Here is a 27,777-nt window from a genome sequence, read left to right on the forward strand (position 1 = left end):
GCACCGTTTCAAATGACGTGAATCGGTGCTCAGTCGGTACTATGGAATTCGGTCGGTACCTTAAAAAGTACGTACTAATTCGGTACCCAACGCTAGCTGTGTTGCTGTTAAACACTCTGAGGCGCTACTATGTCCAAATATCAGGAAATAAGACTCCAAATCCTGCTGTCTGCTGCCACTCTCTTTGGCTGCTGATCCAAGCTTCTGGGCTTTTGTTGCCCTGAGTACGACTTGCAAGGCATTCATTCCTACCAGGGACCACCGCAAATGCATCAATTAAACAAGTTTCCCACACCTTTAATAGTGTTTATAGTTAACTGCCATTTAATCTCCAACAATTTCTTGTCATGTGTTGGGGAGTAACGGCGTTCAAGTATAATGGTGTTCTTTTTTAAGTAACGGAGTAATCCAATTAATGACCTTTTCCACTGTTGCAGTGTCGTTACCGTTACAAAGCATGGTCGAATGAAGCGCAGCAAAGCTGTGAGGCTTTCTTACAGCGGCTGTCAAGATAGCTATTATAGAACGTAACTGCTAAAAACATAAAAGTAACGTTACAGTTACTTTTCTAGGTAACTAATTACTTTTACAATGTGGTGACTGAGTCAATCATTCAATTACTTTTTTGGAAAAAGTAAGTTGTAACTGTAACTAATTACTTTTTTAACATACGATGCCCAGCACTGGTCACAAGAGTAAGAAGTTATTTCTTGAACATCTTAGAAACCATGACCTGTACAATAACCTCTTACTGAATAATCTGTCCTCAGATCAGCATCTCTGCCGGCTGACCCTCCAGCAGCTCCTCAGAGCGGAGCAGACTGGAAGAGGAGGGCTCTATCCAACTGGCTAGTGGGCGAGGAACCGCGTACGTGCAAATCGTGCAGACTCTCAAAGACGATGGTCGCCGTTTACCATCGGCGTCATTTATGTTTTCGCGATCCACTAACTCCCGTGTCCATACATCCACCTTCTGAGGATAATCCGCCCTGTTTGGGGTCACTGCTTCGCTCGGATCCAGGATTAGGGTTCAGATCCTCCAGGACCACCTTGGACAGGCGGAGCCGAGCGTGTGATGAGGAGGTTGCCCTCTGAAGGGTTTCTATTATCGACAGGACTGTTTTCACTTTGTCTCCACCTTGACGCTTTAAGCATTGCGGTTGTGTGAAGCTAAGCAAACCCCGCGACGGAACAGAACAGATTAGTTACAGGAGCCGAGGGAATCGCTGGTGAGTCTCTGCTTGTATTTATTCTCACATCGTTAGCTGCTAGCTACCTGTTAAATTATTAAAAACACGCAGAAGTTACAAAGGAACAGTGATGCTGACCGTTTTACTGCTTATCTGCTGGTTGTGTCTCTACTTTGTGCTTCTGAATCATTTATATATACCCCTCATAGTAAACGGAGAAACGTAAGGATTCTTCTGTATTGTCCTAAAGCATCTGGACACATTTTTATCGGTTTCCTATGGGACTGTGTTGAGTTAGCAACGGTTAGCGCGGCTAGCTAACCAGCCTCCGCCCATCTGCCTCCCCGAGCCATAAATACACCAAGGATGGTTTAAATACACCGTAAATACGCAAGATTAACGCTACGGAAAACGACAAAGTTGTATTCGCTGAGCTCATGAATTAAAATAGAGACGTGTTTTAGGTTGATATTGCCAGTGCTTAGCTCGTGTCAATCACAGAAAGAGCATCCATCGTGAAACGCTCCAGCCTGACAATAATAACACTCATTAAACTGACAGCATGCCCCGCAAGATAAAAGCAGTGCAGAAATGCAGCACTCAGCTCATGTGGAGCTCATTTATGACGACAGATGTTGCTGTTAGGATGGATCTGTCCTCGTGGACCCAGGAGATGGTGAGACTGCATCTCTGAAGCTGAAAGATAAACACACCCCAGTAAAAATCTACAGTGCTATCAGTAGTTTTATGTAAATGGTAAATGGTCTGTATTCATAAAGCCGCGTCTAGGGTTCTTCAACCCCCCAAGGTGTTTTAGAACAAATAAGTCATTCATACATTCACACAGTGGTGGTGATGAGCTATTGTAGCCACAGCTGCCTTGGTGCACACTGAGAAGTGAGGCTGGTCCCTCTGACCACCACCAGCAGGCAAAGCTGGTCAAGCGTTTCTGGTTACGGGGTGGGCACTAACTCCTTTGCCATCACCAACAAGTCCTGAAGGAAATCCCACCTTAAAGCATGGGTTGGTTTGAGATTATGCCAAAAGTTTGTGCCTGTTTGACTTTCTGTGGACAGGTTCAATAAAAAGATTGGTGGTGAAAAGATAGACGTGAGGTCAGCATTGACTGTGTAAGATAGATCTAATCCAAGGCTTTCACTTTTATCATTTATTAAAAAGTTTCAAATGTTAAAGTGGTGGAAATCTTGTATGGTTGAATGCTGATAATCTGGTATTATCTTTGCTGATATTCGGAGTAAGCCAAGGTGATACAACGCAGCCAGTGACCTAGAAATACATCAGGCTAATCAAAGACACATTTTTTCCAATGTCAGATAACGTTTTCATTAATTATAAGTACAGTTCATAGATCTGTTCATTTTATGTTTGCTGTTCTGAGTTGATTTGCTCTGGATTAAAGCAATTTACAGATGTTAAAACAACATTTCTAGCAGTAGTTCTAAACTTTAGCACCAAAATGAATAACTTTTCTTGTTTTGGTTTTCAGATTTCACTGGTACCTTTTCCTCATTTTGTACTATTACCAATGTGGTGAGGTTTCACACAATCTGAGCCACACTACAAAAGCAGATTTGAAGCTGTGCAGAACTAGAAATAGCAGCACAACACCTTCTACTGAGTGCATAGTTTACAGAATTGCTTAAAGAGTTCCACTGCTAATCTGTGGGAAATGAAAGCAGGTACCAGGTACCTTAAACCTATGGACTTCAAACTAGCTGGAGCTTGCAAACATATAGAATATATTTGGTGTATCGCCACAAGACATGCTAAGTATTTTTAATAAATCATGACAATCGCAACCAAAATTGTCTGACTAGATTAGGGCTGCACAATATATCGCAAATATATCGTTATCGCGATATCAGCATGCACAATATGCATATAGCAAAGAACAGATAAATATCGCAATGAATGGTCAGCTCAAATGCTTGCTACACATAATGCATTCTGTCAATCAAACGGAAGCATGATGTTTTTTAACAAATCAAATAAAGCTCTTCACCCATTTGGCCAATCAGGTGGGTTCTCCTAGGTTAGATGCCCACCCCCAAGGCGGACAGCACTTCATTTAGATGGTTAGCGAACACCTGAGTTAGCTTCGTTAGCTCTTTTTGCTGATTCTGCTTTTCCTGGGATCCACGGATTGCCTTTTCTTGTTCATTTTATTTTTCCCTTTCCTCACATCTTTATGATTTTTTAATTTTTTTGTTTTTGATTATTTTTGTTCCTGAGTTAAGTTTTAATTTATCGCAAGTAATATCGTCATCGCGATATAAATCATTGTTATCGAATATCGCAGGTTTTCCTAATATCGTGCTGCCCTAGACTAGATTCAGAGAATACACATAGAAGCACCAAGTTTTTTTGTAACTGGTCAGAGGTTTTTCAGATTGTATAAATATTTTAGCCCATACCTGATTCCTTTTATTTTCTGTGGCGCACGGTTGTGAGCTGCGTACAGTAATATTTACCCATGCACTGGCTACTGAATGTGATGCTAGATGGGTCTTTCAAACTCAACAAGCTGAAATGTGTGGATCAATCCATGTCTGTGACACTGATATCATCATTTCATTATTATTTTTGCTCTAACATGCAAAATTATTTGGACAACTTGCTTAAATCAAACAAGGATGAGCAACATGACATGGGGCTAAAGAAGTACCTCCAAATGCATTGGTAAATAGTAGTGGCTACATGCAATGATAATTTGCATTTCCATATACACATGTTCACCTTTAGCTTATATTAACTTATATGACCAAATGTTATCATTAGCATTGTGTTATGTACAACTCCCTGAATAAAAATGTCAGTAGTGTAAAGAGGAAATGAGCATTACTACTCCCTCAGGCTGTAGGTTACATAATACATTTCCAAACTTCCCAAAAGCTCCTTTTACAGCATGGGTTTGCAAGTCTAACCACTGCAACACGGGTGCTTGTATTACCTTAAATGTTTCCTGGGAAGATGTTTTATTGCACTATAAGTGCAGGTTTGGTTGTTGACACTGGATAGGCCATTGCATTTATTGTTTTGGAGAGACGGGGTCTATTTTATTGTTTTTGGTGCAACAGTTTCTAACAGAGAGTGAGAGTCCTTATTTATTTATTGATTGTTTGTTTGTTTTATTTATTCATTTAGACGTTCTGGTTGTGGATAGATGAGATGAGATGAGATGAGATGAGATGAGATGAGATGAGATGAGATGAGAGAGAGAGAGAGAGAGAGAGAGAGAGAGAGAGAGAGAGAGAGAGAGAGAGAGAGAGAGAGAGAGAGAGAGAGAGAGAGAGAGAGAGAGAGAGAGAGAGAGAGAGAGAGAGAGAGAGAGAGAGAGAGAGAGAGAGAGAGAGAGAGAGAGAGAGAGAGAGAGAGAGAGAGAGAGAGAGAGAGAGAGAGAGAGAGAGAGAGAGAGAGAGAGAGAGAGAGAGAGAGAGAGAGAGAGAGAGAGAGAGAGAGAGAGAGAGAGAGAGAGAGAGAGAGAGAGAGAGAGAGAGAGAGAGAGAGAGAGAGAGAGAGAGATGTTGTGAGACAGCTGTGTGTGTTACTTGTCACTTCTCATGTGTTTGTGTCAGCTTGTGTTACTATCAGAGTCCTTTGAGAAATGATGGGGATCAGGGAGGGGGAGAGGAAACCAGCAAATAGAGCAAGGGTTATGACAACAGTTCCATGTTAGTTTCCATTGTGACCGTTAAACTTTTCTTTTTGATGAAATACTCTTTATTGTGCTCATTATGCTTTTGCTATTCTGACGTTATTTTTCTTTCAAATTCATATCTGAGTGTGCAAAAATGCACAAGCAAATTCACTATTGTTGTGCTGCACAATTGCAAGAGGAATCATCTCTCCCACTGTCTGCTGCTCTGACGCATTATGGGCTCGACACACGGGAGGCGACATCGCCTCTCCTCCATTCATTTTCAATGAGACATCGGCTGAGACGGCAAACTGGAGCAATGCTTTTAGCCACAGCAGAGAATTTACATAAACATGGGCTGGTTTCACTTCATATGCTTGCATTATAACTTATTTAAATGTGGGCAGATTGTACCAGAACAAGGGGCAGAAGTCCCTTTGCAAGCACTCTGTAAACTAGATGGAGACACTAAACATCTTTTTATGAAAACCATTTACCTATGCCAGGAAGTCTTCTTAATTAGGAACAATTCCTTAAATACATGTATAAGCACCGTTTATCAAGAAATTACAAGTTTGTTTTTATTTAAAATAATTAGAGCTGCACAATATATCGAAAAATTATCGTCATCGCGATAACAGGACGTGCGTTAGGCCCATCGAAAAAACACGTCAAAAACTGCGATAAATGTTTGGTTCAAACATTTCCATCCGTGTCATACATCATCTTTTTGTAAACCAGCTCTGTTTTTTACGCAGAAGTATTATTTGACCAATCAAATGTAGCCCTTCTGATATGCGGCCAATCAGATGGGTCCATTCACGTAACACCCGCCCCAAAATTCCACTATCTCCGCTCCGCTCCGCCCCCGCTTTCCGCTGCCGCTCGCTTCCCTTGTCCGTCATGCTGGCTCAGATTAACGAACGCACTTTGTGCTGAGGTTTCTGGAATCAGCGCTGCTTTCAAACGTGAACGTGAGTCCGCTCGGTGTCGTTAAGCAGCTGATAATAACCGGGCTGACTCCGACACGTGCCGGTGAACCAACCCACCGTTAGCCCCAAGCTCCGGTTAGCTTCCACCTAAAAGACTACAGCACTCTCCTCCCAGTCCCACCCTGAGCTGCTAAAGAGGGCCTGGAAAAGTTCCCCCACACATCAAAGTGATTTTTCATTTATGAGCTTTTATTACCTCGGTAATCAGGATAGTTGATTTGCTGCTGCACATAAACTGTCAGTCAGAAGCTCTGCTAGCCGGTTAGCTTAGAGGAGCTAGTTCAATGTGTTAGCTTGTTATCAGAATCATAGTTGTAGTTTCATCATCTGAGCTGCTTTTTAAGATCTACGTAAACTTGTTCAATTTGGGGTTAAAAACAAACGTTTTCACATATCTTCCCTGTAGATTTTTGCCATTTCCTCTTCTGAAAGGTAGACAATTGTTTTTCTCTTTCCCTCAAAAAATCTTAATATTCTCCTAGTTTGGCCCAGCACAGTTCCCTTCCCAATAGCAGCAACAGCCTTATATCATAACCACATAAGTGGAGAAAATGCTCAGTAGCAATGAGAGAATTTGCTGTTGCATTTAAGTGATGTTAACTATTATTTAACATTTAAACTTATTTTCTGATATTTTTATTTATTCAAAAAACCCTGGTAAGGGATGTTTTTCTGTATTTGGAGCATCAGAAAAAGTTTTATGGTGGAGGTGATGTTTTAAAGTCACTGAGAAACTGCATGGATGCAGTTTGTTGTTTTGCTGCTAATACAGTAGCAGCTGCAGCTGCTAATACAGTAGCAGCTGCAGCTGCTAATACAGTAGCGGGTGCAGCTGCTACTGTATTAGCAGCTGCAGCTGCTAATACAGTAGCAGCTGCAGCTGCTAATACAGTAGCGGGTGTAGCTGCTAATACAGTAGCGGGTGCAGCTGCTAATACAGTAGCGGGTGCAGCTGCATATTTTTGCAATAAAATTGTTATGTTGTAATGGAATTCATGCATTAGTTTTTGTTTGCTTTGAACCCAGAGCAGACGTCACACGCCAGACGACATCAACACTGCATACTTTAGTATTTGTTCATTTATCGTGAGTAACATCGATAACGCAATATTAAGCACTGTTATCGAATATTGTAGGTTTTCCTAATATCTTGCAGCCCTAAAAATAATTTAAGCCTCCTCAGCATCTTTGTGAAGCCTCATGATTTTTATGATGAATGACCTGCACTTGTGTAGCAGAGTCAGAGGACTCCAAACGCTTTACATTACAGTGTATCATTTATCCATGCACACACTGATGGTGATGAGCTACAGTGTAGCCACAGCTGCTCTGGAGTGCGCTGTCAGAGACAGGTCCCTCCGACCACCACCAACAGGCGGGGTGTGTTAAGTGTCTTGCCCAAGGACACAACAGCAGAATTCTCTGTCCGGAGCCGGGATCGAACCTGCAACTTTCTGATTACTGGACAACCCGCTCAACCTGTTACTGCTGCCCCCTTATTTTGAGAGGTGCTATATAAAAGATTGTTTTCTTTCTTCTTTCCTTCTGCGCTGTCATCCTTTAAAGGGACTTTACGGAGTTTTGAATTTTTATGCTCGCGATTGCCCCCTCAGGCCAAAAGCGTAACAGCAGCTTCAATAGTAGGCTCGTGCACGAGGCTCGCATGCTGTACGTGCACACTCCTTAATGAAAATAACAGCTGAGACAGTCAGCTCCATGTGTGTGTGTGTGTGTGTGTGTGTGTGGCCCGGAAGACAGAGGACAGGAGAACGTGCAGCTAATTAATTAAATAATTTTTTTCTGTACCTTTCTCTTCAGCACAGCCGATAAAGGTTTAAGATGGGTCAGTCCTCCTGCATGCTCTTGAAAAATTGTTCCAAAATGAAAGTTGAACTCACATCTTTTTTATCTGTGAATTCAATGCCGTTCGGCGAGTCTCAAATAAAAATTTGGGCGTCTTACTGTAAAAAAAATACCATTAATGTAAAAAAGAAACTCTAAATAAATTATGTTCACATCCAGAATCAAACCTGGGTCTTCTGCACGTAAGTCCGACGACTTACTAGGCGAGCTACTGCTTCAGTGACGTCACTTGTATTTGTAGCATTTTTATCCTTGATGACAGCTGAAACAACGTTCAAAGAACGATTCGGAGGGCCATGCCTGAGCGTGAACGCGCATGAAGCAGCCTGCTCGACCCGAGCAGCTCTCTTTTTCTGTGATTTTACAGAAAAACAGGCAATCACAGTAAAAATGCCAGGGCTCATTCTACAGGACCAGGGCATTGCAGGAGAATATACGAAGAAGAAATTTATTATTTCTATACATGTTTTGGCTGTCACACTTCCATAATGCCCCTTTAAGTTTAAAGTTGAAAATAGGAGCTCTGTAGTAAGGATACATGAATTTAATAAACATCTGAAACTTGAGTTATATTCAGATTCAGGCTTTACTTAAATCTTATGTCTCTCACTTTTCAGTAACTAGCTGTTCTAACCTACTTTTAAAGGTGCTTTTCTGGTTAGCTTTGGATAATTTATGCTAAAAGTGTCATAATAAAAACCACCAGGACACTCTAAGGAACAAAAATAATTCAATTAAGTACATACTATCACAGATCTGGAAGGGATAGAGGCAGATTTGTTTTTTTTTTGTTAAACTAAAACTGACAGATGTGTCACTGACACACTGCTTTTAGTTTAAGCACCATTTGAATGAGGACTTTTTCCCAGCACACTTCATTCGACCCCTTGCCCTGCCTGGGAGGCCCGGGTGTTTGTTGCTGCCTCCTGGCATATAAAGTTTCAGATGAGCACGTCACATGACAGCTAGTGGAAATTTCCACTTCTCGCTCTGATTGTGAATAAGATGCTGCTGCTTATAAACACGACCACTGAACAAGGTTTAAGGGCCGAGTCAAACTGGAGAAGTAATAAATACTTTTGTTGTTCAAAGTTTTTTCTGAAAAAGTCAGTTTTAGACGTTTTGGAACAAAGACTGTTCATCAGCTAAGTGAAATAACACAATCTGCCCATGTGACATGTACAAGTTGGGGAGTTTATTTTGTTTGGATAAACCATACAGTCAGTTCACTGTATGATGAATAGGTTATTAAAGAGCAAGTCACCCCCTGTCATACACTGTCGAAATGGAAGAAGTGCTTCTATCTGCTCATGTCTCAAAGAAAATCCCAAATCTAGATGTAATGATGCCACATGCATGTCAGACTAAAGTTGGGGGATATAAAAAACTTTTCCAGGTGATCGCTTCTGAGATCCTCTGTGCATAATCCAGTCACCAGTTGGTGCTCCACAGCAAAGAACTATGACGTGGGAAAAGGAAAAAGAAGACTGGAGCACTCAAAGTGACAAAATATTTAATAGGTGTCTTCGTCAGAGTAAGTGAGTTACTCTGATGAAGACACAAGCGGGTGTTGAAACGTTAGTCTTTTTTTGTGCATGCACCTATTTAATATTTAGTCACTTTGAGTGCTCCAGCCTTCTTTTTGCTTTTCCAGGTGATATTTGTCAGGAACGACAGCTACAACTGACTTACCCGAAACCTGCACACACACCAAACGCCTCAGCCGCTGTTGCCCCAATGCTGGGATTTTAAATTGAACTGTAAGGTGTTGTTTTATATGCTGTAAAACTAAAGTAAATGTTTGTGCAATAAAACAATTTGACCAACAATGATTCCTGCCCCCAGGAAAAGCTCCAGGTGCTGACCTCTGATATCACTTAACTATCTGCCATTGATTTTCTAGAGGTTTTTGTTTGTGAAGCGCAGATGTTATTATATTGCATGTTAGTGTTTCATAGATTTTTTTTCTTGAAGCCAGCAGATGGAAAAATGTAATAAAAACTGCTGTTATGAGTGGAGGTTCTTATCTCCAGAGGAAGTTAAGAGTGTGGGGCATGACATAAACAGCACCTAAGCATTTATAGCTTGGCCTGTCTCAACGAAGTTTAGAAGCACATGGCCGTTCACCTTAGCCTGGCAAGCCAGACTAAATATATCATTTAGTCTGGCAGCGCTCCATTGACGGCTCTCAATCGTGGAGCGGGTTCTACCGTTGTCTTTCAAACCATCTCCACATGTTACAGGACAATGAACAATGTGACATACTCACCACAATGGATGTCGGTAAATGAGGACGTCCGCTATTGATGAAGACAAAAATACATAAACTTTTCTAAAAAAATAAATAAATAAAATAACTTAAATACATCTTTCTGCTCCTGATTTTATTAAAGCCCAAGTCCAAATAGTCCAAAGTTGACGCAAAAACCGTTTCAAACGAGCTGTCGCCATCTTGTTCCACTATGTTGCATCATCCCGCCCACCAGAGGAATAGAGGGCCCTGATTGGCCCACAAAGCAGATAAAGCGCTGTGATTGGTTCACAAAGCAGATGGAGCGCTATGGTTGGCCCACCAATATGGACAAATCACAGCTCTCTATGCGTTTGAAACCCCTCTAGAGAGCTGTGATTGGCCAGCCAGAATGCTGCTAGATGCTGCAGAGGTTCTGATGGAGCGTTCCTAGACCAAACTTTAAAAAGCAAGAATTTAGGCTAGTTCACTAGGCTAGGTTCACCTCATTTTGGCAAATAAATGTAACATGTAAACAAATTAAACTGTGTGACATAAAATATGTTTTGAGTCTAGTCACACAGGGGTAAGGTGTATGTCTGTGAGTCATTATCAAATCACTAAAGTTTCTCACCCATAGTCATGTGTTTTCTCTCATGAATGCAATGTGCTGTGTGTAATGTTTGGTTATGTAATAAGGTGAGGTCATGTAAAAATGTCAGACTGAGGGAGATGGTTGGAGAAATAGAGGAAAAAGACACCATTTTCTAACCGGGAGTTGCTGTTACTAGTTCTCTGGGGTTTCTCTCAGAGGGTTTTTGCACCACATCACATTTAGTGCTAGTGCACTATCTATCTAGTGAACTAGACCAAATTCTTGCTTTGCAAAGTTTGGTCTAGGAATGCTCCACTGGAACCTCTGCAGCCCCAACAGCATTCTGGCTGGCCAATCACAGCTCTCTAGAGGGGTTTCAAACACATAAAGAGCTGTGATTGGTCCATAATGGTGGGCCAATCAAAGTGCTCTATCTGCTTAGTGAACAAATCACAGAGCTTTATCCGCTTTGTGGGCCAATCAGGGCACTCTATATGCCTGGTGGGTGGGATGATGCAACCGAGTGAAACAAGAGTATGTCACATTCATTGTCCAGTAGCATGTGGAGATCATTTGAAAGACAACGGTAGAACCCGCCCCACAACCGAGAGCCGTCACTGGAGCGTTGCCAGACTAAATAATACATTTATTTAGCCTAGCTTGCCAGGCTACTACATCTACACTTCTAGCATGACCATTGGTAAGTGCTGGATAACAGTTTGGTCACTTTTTTTTTGAATATTTTTATAAAAGTAATCAAAGTTCACGATGAACCAAATATTCACAGAATAGTGTTTTTCGTACACATGAAGCTAATTAGCTGTATTATCCATTACTAAATTTGTAACTGAGCTTTGAGCCCATCTAAAATCAGTTTTTGTATTTGATACGATTGTGTTGTCATTTTACTGGGAAAGTGGTCATTTTCATGAGAAACCATTTGTAAAACCTGGTATTTGCAATGACACTAACCCGTGTTGTTTTCGTTTTCATGAACCCACTGACTCTAACGGGTTAGATTTCTAGATCACTTGGTGTTCCCAAGATGCTCTTGGTCAGTGAATCTTGATACTATAACGTTGTTACACAGAGCAGAAGCCTTCTTACTGTTGAGACTGATTTCCACGGGCATTGCAATGAAAGTAATCTGAAGACTTACAGGCTGGTTTACTCGCATACAGAAACGAAAAATAAAAACTCCTCTAGTTAACTAATTACCAGCTCATTGGTGAAAGGATGTGTCATTTGTTATCAACTTATTATAAACTGCGTAACAATCATCTCTAATTGTCATGCTCTTGTAAATTTTGAGTTCCAGATTTAATGATGTTAGGAATTCATTTTTGTTGAGCCTAAACATACAATTTCACTTCACTTGACAAGGATTGGAAACGAAACAGAAAATTTGCTACAAAAGAAAAATGCAAGACAAGTATTTTAATTTTAAAAATCTGCTAAACGTTCGTTCCCAGGGGATGATGTAGTACTCTTCAGTTACTTGTCAGTGTTTGACTCGAGTCCACCCTCAGGTCTATGCAGAAAGCACGCTACGTTTGTGAACACGGGGGAGGTTGCTGTGTCTGTTCAGACGAAGAAGCCCAAAGTCATGGTGGAGAGGGCTTTGAGTGTTAGTGTAAAGAGAAGCTATGATCCAAACATCTGAAAGAGAGGCAAACGGACACATCTGTTTCTCAAGTCCTATCACATTTCAGGAGCTTGTCACAGATCTGCTCAGACTTCTGCTCTTCAGCATGAAGGCACCGCTTGGGTATGTGTGTTAATAATATACGAGTAATCCTCATATAGTTGTAGCGTTACATAACATAGTAACCCGCAACTGAGAAGTTTTTTTTTTTTTTTGCAGTAAGTGAAAAAACTTTAGTGTAAAGATTAGTGTGTTGTGTTAAAATCTGTTTGTTTTTGAAGCATGGAGCTTGAAGGTGTGTGTTTGTGTTTAGATAAGAGGAGAAATGACATCAGTCGTGTTTGCTGAGAATGAGAACAGGATTCCTGCTTGGTGTTAAAACTTAAAATGGACTATCAATCAATCAATCAAGTGGTTATTTTAGGATAAACAACAACAATTTATGAATGATTCTTGAACGTACACATTGTTTCTAACCATAAATGCATGATTTAATCTTTGACAATAATATGCATGTTTTAGTATGTTGTTATTTAGTCCTCATGGACAATGTTTTCATTGAAATATTAATTTAATACGCTCTGATCATCCATCAACGTAACACAATAGTCCCATCCATCATTTACGTTGTTTGTCCAGTCAGATTTTTATCCAAAGATATGATTATCATGATATTACAGTCTTGCATCCGTGATATAGTAACTGCAGGTCTATACCAACGGTCTTTACGCAGGGAACGCAATTTATTCAAAAACATTTGAAAGACACAGACGACAGACGTAATTTGATCCTCGTGCGCAAAGGTCAAACTTATCTATTTGAATTTCCTGCATCCGTCATCCTGGGACATCAAAACCTCTATCCTTAAGTAGAAATTCCTCGTTATCCATCAAAAATCTTGAGCTAGCTTTAAGGACACCTGCGTAAAGCTGGAAACATCCAGAATGGGAACGCGGCCCCTGGGTAGGGGTGCCGGCCTTACTTATGCAGCTTGGTGTGGCAACGTTTTACACAAACTGAGGTCATGCTTTCAAGACTTTGGAGGGGACCGTTTATGATCACCCAGATTGGCCTCAGGAAAACATAAAAAACTTTCCACTGGAGCAGTCCAGTGAGGGTGAAGCTGTTTGGGAGGGGGAAGGGTGCAAGATAGCCTCCCTAAAGGAGCAGAAGCTATTTCTGTCATCTCCTGCTTCACCTCCTCCACTTCCTCCACTATTTACTCTGCCCGTAGGTGTAGACATGTCTAGTCATGTCCCTTGACCAGCACATCCTCACTCATATTTTATGACTCTCATGAAATTTTAAGTGGTTTCCTGATATCCTCTCACCATTGGAACAGCATACATGTCCCTGGTTTAAAAATACATTGTTTTCTTTTTTAGAAAGAAAGAGGTAGACTTCCTCTCAACTTGTTTGTGAAAATAAAAAGTGTTTCATTACTAATCTAGAAAATGGAACATATTTGTGCAGAGTGATCTATTAGAGACTTGGGTGATGACAGTGCTAAAGTTAAAGGAAGTGGCATCCTACGTTGCTGTCAATGGATAGTTAGAAAATTGGGCTCTATTCCGTTTTTCCTTGTGTGCTTGTTGGAGAGTCCTTGCATTGACTGATTATGGCGTTGCATGCCCGCACCACCGCAGATGGAGAAGTATAAACTAGGCTTAATTTTATCAGGGCAGCAGTAGCTCAGGTGGTAGAGCGGGTTGCCTCATGATCGGAGGGTCATGGGTTCGATTCCAGCTCCCGCCAGGGGTATCCTGCTGTTGTGTCCTTGGGCAAGACACTTCACCCAACTTGCCTGTGTTAGTGGTGGTCAGAGGGGCCAACAGCGCCAAATGGCAGCCTCACCTCTGTCAGACCTCCCCAGGGCGGCTGTGGCTACAAGTAGCTTACCATCACTAGCAGTGTGTGAATGTGAGAGTGTGTGAAAGCGTCTTTGGGTGTCTTGAAAAGCGCTATATAAGTTCAATGCATTATTATTATTATTAATTTGTTATCTTGTTTGATTTGAGGTAGTTTGAAAGGTTTGGTTGTCTCATTTCGACTAACTCTTAAGCAAATATAGTTTTCATGTGATGGTTATTTGTTTAGGACCAGTGGGCTGGAGATTATAATGGAGATGGTGTTTAAGAGGCAAAGTATTTTTGAGGTTTTATGACATTTCTGTAATGTGACCATGAAACACATTGTTTTATCCAATGAAACCATACATTATCCTTACCCGCTTGTCCACGCAGGGTCGCGGGGGCTGTTGCCTATCTCCAGCAGTCTACGGGAATACAGGAGGGGTACACCCTGGAGAGGTTGCCAGTCCATCACAGGGCACCACAGAGATGCACAGGACAAACAACCATGCACACACACTCACACCTAAGGATAATTTAGACAGTCCAAATAACCTGACGGTCGGGAGGAAGCCGGAGAGGACTCACGCGTGCACAGGCAGAACATGCAAACTCCATGCAGAAAGACCCCAGGCTGAGATGTGAACCCAGGATCTTCTTGCTGCAAGGCAACAATGCTAACCACTAGTGATGGGATTTATGGCTCTTTCATGGGAGCCGTTCATTAGTCGGTCATTTACCTCAAAAAGCCGTTCAAAAGACTGGCTCCTTTGAACAAAGTGAAGCCGGGGGGTGGGGGGTGATCAAGAGCAATGTCTTCCTGCGGTGTCCGTGAGGGCGCACAGGGTTGGTTAGTGTTCCTCCCTTAAGCCGGGCGTACACTGTGCGACTTTTTCACTCGCAGCGTTCAGCTTCAGCTCAAACTGTACGACTTCCTCGCAGAGCAGATCTCACGAGTCGTGTGCTCACACTGCACGACCCAGTTCTTGCATGCGACCTGACGGCTCACACTGCACGTCTGGTAGCAACACGTCGGCCCTAAAAATGTGCTAAAAATAGCAGTTTTTACTCAACACGTCAGACTTTTTTGTCTTGCCTGTTGTTCTTCGGGAGTGCTGCAGGAGGACACACAGGGATTTATGGGGGTTGGATGAGGAAAACGAAATAAAGAAAGTGAATCTGTGTTTTGTGATCAGTTTAATTTGACATGAACACGACAAACACGCTTTCTTGACAATCTTTGTGAGTAAAAAACGTGTAGAAACAAAAACGAACAGCGTGTGTTATTAGGGAAATAGCGAGCGACCGGCCGGCGTTGATGCAGGATTGCGCGCGCATGCGCCGTGAGCGGTTCTGATACTTTTTGGATCGTAGCTGCTCGCAGCGCCGCTTCAACAGTGCGATACCCTCACGAGGGACGAGCGAAATATTAAACACACCAGAAGTCCCTGCGACCTCACGACTGCTGATCGGCGGCTGGTCACGTGGTGTTAATCGCCTCTCGTAACCCCCTGTACACTACACGACCGCTCGGCGCAAAACTCGCCCCGATGTCGTGGATTCTCGCACGACTGGAAAATCGGCTCAAAAAAGTGAAAAAGTCGCACAGTGTACGCCCGGCTTAAGGTATATAAACATGTGTTTCTATACATTTCTATGGTTCCTCCTACGTCCGTCACAGCAGTGGGTGGGGTTTGAGCGGGTGAGTTTGACATACTTCCGGGGAGGTTTGTTAAGCTGAACGGCTCTCTGCAGGGACTCGGCTCTCCTCATTCACTTTGAAAACCCGTTCAATAGATTCGATTCATTCGTGAACGTCACATCACTACTAACCACAGCGCCACTGTGCAGCAATGAAACACTGGGTCTTTTGTGTAAATCACCAGTAGACATAATGCTTATGAACTACGTTCCCCTGCCATGATCTGTGTTATTCTAATTCCAAAGACTGCTAAAGTTAAAAGTGGAACTTAGTTTTACTTTCACATTCTACTTGAGTAATTCACTGTTTCGGTATTAGTGCATGCTTTTTTCATTTGTGTGCACACAGTGTTTATATACTCATGCACTGATCTGTCTCTTCTCTCTTCATCCAGAATATCCATGAGCTCCGATTTCCCACACTACAGTTTCAGGATGCCAAATATAGGGTTCCAGAACCTTCCCCTAAATATCTACATAGTGGTGTTTGGGACTGCCATCTTTGTCTTCATCCTCAGCCTCCTCTTCTGCTGCTACCTAATAAGGTAAGGGATGTACCTCTTTTGTCTTTGGATTATAGGATTTGGAGGTTTTATTGCCTACACTATGGGTTTGTGGCATGCAGGGGTTTTTAGATAGTCAGTCAGCGTACAAAAACATGTTCACAAACTCATTATAGTCTGATTTTCTTATCAAATGAGAAAATCTAAGAAGCCCAAAAGCACATTATTATCTCCACTACAGATGTTCAAATCATAACTGTCTTTTTTCCTCCACAGTTTGGGCATTGGCATCTGCCAGCTATAAACTTCGATTGAACTTTGACCTATTCAAAATGTTCTTTAGATTTAAGTTATTTTATTTCATTTACAAGCATCGCATGTTTTGTTATGTGGAACGATCTTTATATTCAAGGTCGTTTAACATCAATTCTTTATTATTTTAAAATTGAATAACATTAATATAGTTAAAGGGATATTCCATCCCTAAGTGAAATGTAGTCTAGTTCCATATTCCCCAGAGTGAGAAAAGAGCATTAGCCTAGCATAAACAATGGAAGTGAACAGCAGAAACTAGCATTTTGTGTGTTATGCTAAGCTAAAGCAGACGGGCTGCTGCCAGACCGTTTTACACCACCCACCCTCCTACGGTGTACATTTTAGGACATCGTCATGCTGTGTCAGACATTAGACCACAACACACCAGACTAAATAACATCTGACAGAAAGGTCTCAGGAAAAAGTGTCAGGACAAAAGTCTTTATGTATGTCTGATGCTATTTAGTCAGAAGTCCGATGTGTTTTTGAATGAAACCTGATGTTTTTATTTCCTCTTTGGTCTGAGACCTGAGGATGTCCTAATAAAAGCCAGTCAGATCTGGGCCAACGGCGGCACAGGAGTTAAGTGCTCGCCCCGTAATCGGAAGGTTGCAGGTTCGAGCCCCGCTCAGTCTGTCGCTGTCGGTGTGTCCTTGGGCAAGACACTTACCCCCCTGCCTGCTGGTGGTGGTCGGAGGGACCGGTGGCACCAGTGTATGGCAGACTTGCCTCTGTCAGTAGCTGTAGCAACAATGTAGCTCATCACCATCAGTGCGTGAATGGGTGAATGACTGATTGTGTTGTAAATTGCCTTGAGGGGTCCCAGGTCTCTAGAAGGTCCTATATCAAATACAGGCCATTTACGTCACTTTAAAAATTAGCATTCATGGACTCAACCATTTCACTTGTGAGGGGGAAAGCTGTTGTTGATTTAGCATCAGCATTTAGGAGAGAGCAGAGCATGTCTTGGCTAGTAGAAGCTAATTGTTAGCATTAGCCACTCCAAAACATGGCAGGACCCTTTCATGCTTGTTATTTGTAGAGATAAAACATCAAAGTTGCAAAGCAAACAGAGACAGCAGTTGTGTTGCTGTTACCCAATCCGAGGCGAGATGTCCGAATATCAAGAAATGATACTCCCCTTCTGCTCCCCTCTCTTTTGACTTGACTCTTCCCATGAAGATCAAGACTCACAAGACATTCATTTATACTAGAGCCCACTGCAGTTGTGTTGAAAAAAAAACACGTGAACTTGGTCTTTAAAAAACTTCTAAAGATTAGGTTTACCTAAAGTACTGTTTAACACTGTGCAACATTTAGTCATTGTTCCCGTTTTATTGATGAAGGAATGATGGGAGTTGTGTTAAAGGAAACCATTGACGTACATATATATGGACAATGGGTTTCCATAGGCTCCATTAATAAGTTTTTGAGTTAAAATGGGAGGTGGCCACCACCGCTATTTTGACCGTGTCACGGGTTCCGTCAAGCCCAGACAATTCCACAAAAGGGAAGAGAGGTGGAGCTGAGGGTGTAGCTGTAAGGCTGGGATAGGCTGGGATCAAATGACGACACCCGTCGAACTGAAGCTAATGTAGCTACAAGCTAACCTGAAGCTAACCCAAAGCTAATGCGGAGGTGGGAGCTAAGCTAACGGAGGTAGCAACCTAGCTACAACCGGAGTTAACTGTGCACAACACCAGAGCTTCTGAGTCAGAGATACGCCGGGCTGACCGCTGGATAAAACCGGGTGGAACGCAGGTCTCCCGAGAGCTTCACAAGCCGGCAGCTGCGCAGCAGACAAGCGCCGCGGCGATCAGAGATGCGTGGAGCTGCTGCTGTGGGAGAACCAGGCAGAAAACATCGGTTTCCATCCGAGAGCTCGACAAGCCGGCAGCCGCGCAGCAGACAAGCGCCGCGGCGATCAGAGATGCGTGGAGCTGCGGGGAGGGGACCATACCGATAGTTGTAACCCAGCTCCACCAACATGTTATATTTCAACCCATTTTCTACAATGCAGCGTTATGTTACATTTACTGGGTTTTACCCTTACATTTAAATTTCATGGTTAAACAGTACATGTTAAAATCTAAGCTCAGTCAGTGCAAGAGCAGCAGTGACCTAAAATCATCGACATAAATGCATAAATACAATTTTACTTACCGAAAAAAATGAAGTGGAGACTCCTTTAGCGCAGTTATTACCACAGCAAGTCATTTTGTCCAACAATTGCACAAATAATATCCAAAAAAGAACGCACAAACGCTACAACTAATGGTCTAAGTTCAGAGACTAAAAATCGCGGAACACTTTTCAGGCGAGACCGAGGCTCAGACTCAGACTGAGGCTACTGAGGCCTTTCCACGGAGCTAGCTCTGTGGTCACGTGGGTCTGATGCTCATTAATTATTCAGAATTTTAGGCTTCTAATACACTTAAACAGAAGAGTGACAAAAAAAATCACCCCCCCCCCCCCCCAGAGTTGTCTTGAGTGTAAACTAGATAATTTAAACTTAAAACATGTTTATTTCTGCTGTGAAATTGGTATTTTTAGCATGGGAGTCAATGAGGATTTGCTCGCTTCACACACCAGCCCCCAGCGGATGAGGGTGGAACTGCAATTTATTTCACTTCCGCATTGGCCTCACTTTCAGACCCGCATTGTGGGGGCTTGGAGGAAACATGCGACATTCCAACAAGGACGCATTTTAACATGTATTTTGACACAAGGCAGACTCTCACAGAAAGGCTCTAGCGCCTCTCTCAGTGGGTCGCCAGACCACACACACGCGTGTGTAAAGTATGCAGCGTGGTTTGAACTGCTGGGTCTTTCTGCATAAGAACAACCAGAAGTTAATTTGTGATTTGTGGTAAAAATCTAAACTTTGATGATGCTAGACTGAAAGGATTGTCAGAGTGCACTCTTGTTTTTTTTTTAATCTTTTTTATTTAGCCACTGACCCATTTTACTTCATGGCCGATGAGCAGCCCCGTCATTCACCCATGACCCAGTGACCTTCAACTCTGTCCCCCCTACCCCCTCCCAGGAATGTCTGCACCTTTACTTGCTCACCTCTTTCAAAATGTCAGATTTTCTCCTAGACTGTGCTGCTTGTTTTACAGATCCCTCTCACACAGCTGCGAGAGGTTAAGGTTACTAGTCATGGAGGTAAATCTTACAAACCTATGAATTTCTCCTATTCCTTCTGCTCCTTTTCCCTCCATGTTTCTTCATATTTTTACTCTCACTCTCAGTACCAAGAATTTCCTCTCATTTAGTGTGTGTCATGTTCTTGTGCTGCTCTGATTTGTTTCTTACTGAAGCTCCAGTTGTTTGTGTTATTTTTCCAACTTGGAGTTGTGCAATCCTTCCTAGAGTTCCTCCAAAGTTTTTACTTTTTATGCTTTTGTCTGATAAAATCTATTTCATTTGATGTTTTATCTTATATGTGGTGTTTAGATTAAAGACATGCTTCTGCTCCTCTATAAACACCATTTAATTATGCTTACTATTGCAACACAAAGTACATGTTTAACATGTATAAGATGGATTATATAAGAGCTTTCACTCTTGTTTTACATTTGGTTTAACGTCGTCAGTCTATACTCTTGTATTGGATTAGTACCTGAGACAGATTTTATACTGTCGTGTACCACACGCTGCCCAAACTTTCAGGAAATGACTTTGCTCTTTCTTGTTTGGCTTTTCTTTCTTTAAAATGTTTTGTGTCTCAAATCTAGACCTGATATGTACCCCATTTTGTTGTGAAACGCTGTATGGTTGGGAAATTGATTTGTTTGTGCTTTTATTTTTATTTTATAGGATGCATGGATATGTATTTATGCTATGTGGTTGGTTAAAGGAAGTCACTAATCAGAACGCTGTTCTGTCTACGTCTCTCCAGGTTACGGCACCAGGCACACAAAGAGCTGTATGCATACAAACAAGTAAGATCATTGCATTTCAAACATGCACAAATAATGTCTAATCTGAGCACAGTAGAGGCATAGCGCACAGACGACGTGGCTGTGGAGAAACTTCCTTTACTTAATGATTGTTTGTTCTAAGTTAGAGCTTTTTGTTTGCTTTTTGACAGCTGCAAGCATTTTAAAGGTAGCTCCGTTGATTAGGGTCATTTTAAAACAATTTACAAGTATTTGTCTTTCAAATGTCTCCTCCGAACACATTTACAATTTTCTTAAGCTGAGTAGCCCAGGGTGCTACTCAGGGTAACAGTGGCAGAAAAGTAGATGGGCTGTTTCTGCTTAGAGTTCGGAGGTGTGTGTTTTCTTCGTGTTTTCTGTTTTTCTTCCAAAGTCCAAGAACATGGATAATGGGTTACTTAGGTGTTCTAAATTGGTACAAGGTGTGTGTGTGTGTGTGTGTGTGTGTGTGTGTGTGTGTGTGTGTGTGTGTGTGTGTGTGTGTGTGTGTGTGTGTGTGTGTGTGTGTGTGTGTGTGTGTGTGTGTCACGTCGATCGCCCTTAAGAAGGGCAACATCAAGTAGGTATAGAAAACAGACGGCTTAATGAGATGAGGGACTCGGATCGAAGAGTCTTGGTTGGAACTGTGAGTGTTAGCTGCAAGTAAAACCGAGACACTGTGTTGTTGTCACCTGCTAGATAGTTTGATGTGTATCCAGTTCTTGTTATTTATTAAAAAAAAATACATCAAACTCATAACATTTGTAAACATCTACATATTTATAAAAATCTTACAGCTACATAACAAAATATCTTTGTTAGGCAGTCTGCTCATCCCTTGTTAAAAATGTCAAGCCTGTTTTTATGTTTGAATCATATTTTTATAGTTCCACATCTTTTTTTTTTATCCTATCACGTCCACATACCGGCTAAATGCTTAATCTCCTTTTATGCCTTCAGGTTATTCAGAAGGAAAAAGTGAAAGAGTTAAACTTACATGAGGTAAGCACTCATCTTTTTGACACTTTCAACAAAAAAAATTCTTGTTTTATTTTCTAGAATATGTTTTCTATTCAATTACAGTAATCCCTCGCTACTTCGCGGTTCGTTCATCGCGGATTCGCTGCTTCGCGGATTTTTTCTTTGGAGCATTTTTCAGGGGGAATTCGCAGATTCGCGTTATTTTTCTATGCGAAATATCAAGAAATTCTTGTTTTTTTTCATCAATTTCATCATAAAATGCACTTTTTGTAATAAAACTAAAAAAACCAAGTAAAAATTTTTTTCTTGAGTTTTACCCCCAAAAAGAGAATGTGATCATACGATAATTCAATAGGGAGCGTGGTTTCACAGACGCGGAAGTGAGAGCGTCGGTGAAACGCCGGCTGCTCTAGGAAACCCCCGAGCGTTCGAGCGTCAACGAAGTGACACGGAAATGCCGGGCTTTCCAGAAGTAAGTAAGATAACTTACTATGAGCTGATAGTTCGTTGGATTGATCGGTAGGTTGGAAACTTTGATCATGAATCTGAAGAAACGATGACTGAGTGGTGAGCTGGAAAGGCGACTTCCGTTTATAGCCGCGGTTTGTGACGTAGGTGCGACGTGGAGGGAATCCCCGCGAGGGGCATGCTGGGAGTCCCTACTTCGCGGATTTTCACCTATCGCGGCCAGGTCTGGAACGCATCTACCGCGATAAACGAGGGATTACTGTATACCATTACATTCTCACAAAGTCCGCAATCCATCCAGTTTCTAACAATGTGTCTGATTTATATTTGTCTTTGCCTTTATGTGGAAATAGTTTCGAATACATTTTTAAGTCTTGGGAATCCACTTCAAGATGATCATTAAGATTAAAAAAGGATAAGAGCTCCAGTAATAGTAGACGGAAAATTCCATGCCTTTTTTGGCCCAACATAGGGAAACTTTTTGGTGTCCTTCAGTTTAATCAGGGAAAAAAAGAACTCACATTGGACAAAACTAAAGAATTTTACATGTACTGAAAAACTTCTAACAGATATCAGAAATTACTGTTGAATTGTGTTTCAACAGAATAATTTCAAAACACAACCCAGTCGAACTAGCCTGGACTAAAATCACACTCCCTACTTAGAAGACTGATACTAATTTGACCACAGGGATGTAGTTAATTATAGTGTGCTCTGTGATTAGCATCACATGTGTCTCCAGTATTTTGAAACCAGACACTGCCAGTTTAAATGATGAAAATTAGTCAGTGCTGTTTGGTATCAGGGTGAGTACCACGTTTAACATGGACTGCAGAAAGCTAAGAACAGAATTGCCTCAGGTGATTAGACGGACAATTGTTTAACGACATGTTAGAGTTTAAGGTTCAGCTTGTAAGAATGACATCCTGTGGTCAAATGTGGTTACTGCAGGCCATTTTTGTAAGCAAAAAGTTACTATCTCACTGCATTTTCATGAATTTCATGGCTGTTGCCAAGTTACTGAGTTACTGGGGTCGGAAAACTGCGTAAGCATCTTTCCACGCAAACTTTGGGATTTATGAAAGAAAACTTAGTGGAAAAATGTGCGCAACTTTAAGTTGACTAAGGACCTGGCTTACGCACATTTTGGACATGGAGGGCACCTGCAGTGCTGCTGCTGAGAAGGATACAATTATGAAATCCTGCAGCATTATCACTTGTACTGCTTCGTTTTCACACAGATCAAGACCCCCCACACGCACGTGCGCGTACACACACATGCGCGCGTTAGGGCTGGGGGTAAACGATTATTTTTAAAACGATTATTCTGACGATTATTTTATCGAATAGTCGACTATTCTAATGACTATTTAGACAATTAATCTAATGATTATTTTTCTATTGCACAGTTAATAAAAACCAAAAAATCTCTAATAAATTCCTCCAAAAAATTGATTAATTGCTACTGTAAGAGAATAAACACTACAGGCCTCCCATTTTGTATAACACTGCTTTTATTGTGTTGGTTATGTTCTGGTGACGTGTAGAACTTGGGAGTGCAGGCTGCTGCCTGAGAGGTGGTTGGAGACGGAGTGTCTCCATGCTGCTTTGTTTTGGTCACTTATGAGCGTGAGGCGAGTGGTGTTACGACCCTTCCTGGGGAGTTTGGCTCGTGTGCAAAAAGGAAGGGACAATAATGTGGGATTTAAAAGTTAAAATGATGATCAGGTTTATTTACAACTACAAAAAAAAAACATAAATCTTTCCATCCACAGGTTGGGAATAATAAAACTAATTCTGCCTGTGGGGAATTAAAACAAAAGTACAAATAAGTAGAGGTGTCCCGCTGGGCAAAGATTACAGGGTCCTGGACCAAAATAAGACTCTCTAAAGGTCCAAACTCTAAACTGGGAGGTTAAACCAAACTCAAGGTGATATTTTAAACTAAACCGAAAACCCACAACACTCTAAATGTAATAAAAGGGAGATCTGCACCACAAAAAAGATGAACTCTAAACCAAAACGTAACAGCTTATCCAAATGCAAGAAGCTGTTAGCGAAAATGCTAACAGTAGCTTTACCAACGTTAAGTTCAAGTTACCAAGTTTAAATAAACCAAAAACACTCAGCAGCAAACAGACCAGCACGGAGGAGAGACTGCTACCACCAAAACAGCTCTCCTCATGTCTGAAAGAAGCTCCTTTATGAAGGGAGAAACGCTCCCGGTGGTTTTCTGCATCTGCGATAGACACGAAGCAGCGCATTTGACCCCGGAAGTTGTTGTTCGTTGCCGGGAGACGAAGGCGGGCAAAACACGAAAGGAACCTAGTAGCGGACGGACGTTGTTCCGGGTCTTTGGTATTTGGCGGAAATGTTAGTGAAGGCGGAGAAGAGGAGGAAAAACAGGCAGATTCCTCCTCTATTTACAAACTCCTGGGGATGCAACAAGTGGGTGTGGTGCGTCGACTACCGGATCTGACGTCGACGAATTTTTAGAATCGAGCCGTCGACGTCATCGAGGCTTCGCTACAGCCCTAGCGCGCATGCACACACACACACACACACACACACACACACACACACACACACACACACACACACACACACACACACACACACACACACACACACACACACACACACACACACACACACACACACACACACACCCACACGCGCGCACACACACACACACACACACACAGCTTGAAGCACAGAATACAGACAGGGGGACAGATTGAGACAGAACGTCATGCGTCTGTGACAGTGTGTGTCCTGTCACTGTGACCCGATTGATCCTGCGCCCTGGCTACTTGGACAAGGGAGATCTCCGTTTGGCTGACTGGCTAGCACACGTGACTTTCACCGGGGAGTCTGGGGATCAAATCCCGATTGGACCATTATTTTTATATCCGCCACAGATCTCTCTGAAAAATTCACAACATTGGCGGCTTCAGCAACGCTGTGCCACTCCGTGGATTTTCTCTTATATGTTTTGCAAAAGTATTTCCTTTCATTTCTCCACCTCACCCACAGGTACCTCAATTTCTGCTTCTATGAAATTGTGCTTCCTTCATCTGCCTTGATCTACGGTCGCCATGTCATTGGCGGAGCGCTGCAACAGCCGGCTTATGTATATGCATGAGATCCACAAGGCACATTGCATTAACTGTTTAACTCTTTATGGCAGTAAGTGGGCATGGTGAGGGCGGGATGTGACTAAAATGCAGCTGAGAAACATTCTCGTTAGTCTCTGATTTATAAAGCATAGATTGCGTGCAGCTGTGTGTACTCCATGTTTGATAGATCACAAACCTACTTGGCGTAAGTACTTTTTTTCCTGATCTTGATTACGGTTTTAGTAAGGATTCTACTCAATGTTTGATAAATGAGACCCCTGCACCAGAAGATTCTAGATGACAAGCGAAGTCCTACGCAGTAAGATGATAAGGAGATAATTATATTGTCATATCTGGTGTTGGCACTCTTGGGTGTTTTACGGTAGGGAGCACTTACTACTTCTGTTGCGGTAATATCTCAGGCATTTGAGAGTGTGGTTACCATACCATGCCACTTTATTTGTGGAGCGCTTTCAACACGGCATAACAACCGACCAAAGCGCTGCACATAAAAACTAATAATAAAAACACAAGCTAAACTAGTCGTGTATATCATAAGAAGTAAAAAAAGATAAAAGACTTAAAAGAACAACAAACTAAAACCAATAGAACAAGTAAAACCAGAATATAAAAACACAAATTTAAAATTGAACAAACAAGGTGGAAAAACTAAGGATGAGTTAATGCTTTATGGTTTGGGAGTTGAAGGCCAGCGAGAAGTAGTGGGTTTTCAGGCGTGGTTGTTCGCCGTCTTGCTGTTAGCTTGCCATTATAGTTCTGAACGACTCATTAAAGAAAGTAAAATGCCACGATTGACTCATTATTCACTTCACACATACATTTCACTTTAAAATCGAGATGTTGGTAATTGAAAAAGTAGCTTGTGATATTTTTAGAGCTGACTATTTGTTTCTCATTCATCATTAGCATTGTTAACGTTAAACTCTAGCCTGCTTTACCCAAAATTAGAGTAAAACAAAAGAGTGCAGTGGCTTCTTGGGTACAAGAAATCACTCCTGGCTCACTCCGGTTTACTGGCTTTGGTTCTTTAAACCATTCTGGAGCATTTTGCTGACCGGTGTTGAATTACAAATGCCTGCAGCTTCAGCTCAGCGCAGACTCGCAATCGCTGATTGTAAACAGTTACTCTGTTTACAATACTCTTTGGTTCTTTGAAAGAAAAAAAAACTGACAAACCCCCAGCCGGCTGAGAATGAAATCTGTTTCAGTATAATCATCCTTCTGCCATGACTGAGACATTGGACGGTTTGTGATTATTTCACTGTAAATCTCTTACATATTGCTGTAAGACCTGTCCCTGTGACTACTGTTGCACATATTAAACAAAAGGTTTACATTGAACTAAATAATTGCACTTAGGAATCAGACACAAGCAGGAGCCTCATGGAAGACTGACCTGTTTAGTTGCTTGTCTCGATTCATTTTCCTTCGCGGCTACGTTATCCACGTTTTGCCAGGCTCCGTGCTCAGATTCAATTCAAAGACACTTTATTAATCCCAGAGGGAAATTAGAGTTTCAGTACACACAATTCTGAGATCAGACATACATACATAGGCATAGACACGACAAGAATTGGTGACTGTTGTCATTCGCAACCCGAGTCGCGCTACCTTAATAGAGATCAGAGGGTTTACATGAGGATTGAGTCAGGTGGAGGGAAAAAAAGCACTACAGAGTTACCCTCCACTGGGAGGGCAGCTTTGCTCTGCAAAAAGCACCTCAGACAGATATGCAACAGACTTCAGACATCACTCAACATAAGTGTCCACTAGGTGGGGAGGTAGGATTGGGGACTCTCCGCACGTCAGTGCCTGCAGCCACGACAAGCGGCGCTTGTCACCTCCGTTTGGACAGGGGGAGAAGGTTGTAGGATTGAGAGAGCAGTGACTCCTGGAACGATTCAGCGGCCTTCTCCGGTCACAGTCCCACCCAGGTTGGGATAGGGAGACATAGTTGCCATGGCGACGGCAGCATTCCACATTTATTCTGAGGGGGAGTATTTGCTTCAGCCTCACAGGCTCAAGAGCACCAGCTCATCCTGTTAACTCCCAAGAATAAAATGCTCCCACACTGTGCTCTTTCTCCACCTTAATCTTTGTAAATGTGTGATTCTTGCTAGTGACGAGCTCTCTTCTTCTTCTATGGTCTTTTTGAGTAAACAGTGCTCTCGTGCCCTCTAGTTGAAGCACAGGGTATCCACGGGTCCTTAAAAAGTCTTAAAGTCTTAAATTTGCTTTTCCATATTTAAGGCCTTAAAAATCCTTAAAAATGACAAATAATCCTTAAATACAGTTTGCAAAGGTCTTAAATGACCAAAGACTCAATAAACAAGATTATTTTATTTCTATAAAATTTTCGTGAATTTTTAGTTAGTGTTCAGCATTTTTTGTGTATGATGTTGCCGTAAGCGGAACCGTACACATTCAGTTGGTTGTGAAAGGGGGCTATTTTTAGATGAGCACCAGCTGGTTAAGCTAGTGGGAGCTTGCCCCATGAGGAAGTGCAAGTTTAATGGTAACTGGATGGCTAATTCCACATTTGCGACGTGGTTAGCACCGGTTCCAGGCAATAGCTGGAAATTATAGCTTAAATTAAATTTAAAAAATATATAGCTTAAATTTGATCAAAGTGGCCTTAAAAAGGTCTTAAAAAGTCTTAAATTTGGCTCCCTTAAACCAGCAGATACCCTGAAGCAGTTGCTGTAGGAAATATACTTTCCATT

The 27,777-nt window shown here is 41.9% G+C and overlaps 1 protein-coding gene across 2 annotated transcripts in view; it reads left to right on the top strand.

The window, feature by feature from the left end:
- Positions 1–1,028: 1,028 nt before the first annotated feature.
- The window catches only part of rnf24 (ring finger protein 24), a 32,540-nt gene continuing 5,791 nt past the window's right edge, over positions 1,029–27,777 (top strand). The window contains exons 1-4 of one of the 2 annotated variants that reach the window (XM_015943745.3): positions 1,029–1,229; positions 16,120–16,269; positions 20,447–20,489; positions 21,426–21,467. In XM_015943745.3, the coding sequence (XP_015799231.1) occupies positions 16,127–16,269; positions 20,447–20,489; positions 21,426–21,467 (228 nt within the window). In that variant the 5' untranslated portion in view covers positions 1,029–1,229; positions 16,120–16,126. Of the gene's footprint in view, positions 1,230–12,007; positions 12,297–16,119; positions 16,270–20,446; positions 20,490–21,425; positions 21,468–27,777 lie in introns of those variants that run through there. The other variant, XM_015943744.3, reaches the window with a different exon arrangement.

Source organism: Nothobranchius furzeri, chromosome 6 (assembly GCF_043380555.1).
Source record: "Nothobranchius furzeri strain GRZ-AD chromosome 6, NfurGRZ-RIMD1, whole genome shotgun sequence".
Classification (NCBI taxonomy): domain Eukaryota; kingdom Metazoa; phylum Chordata; class Actinopteri; order Cyprinodontiformes; family Nothobranchiidae; genus Nothobranchius; species Nothobranchius furzeri.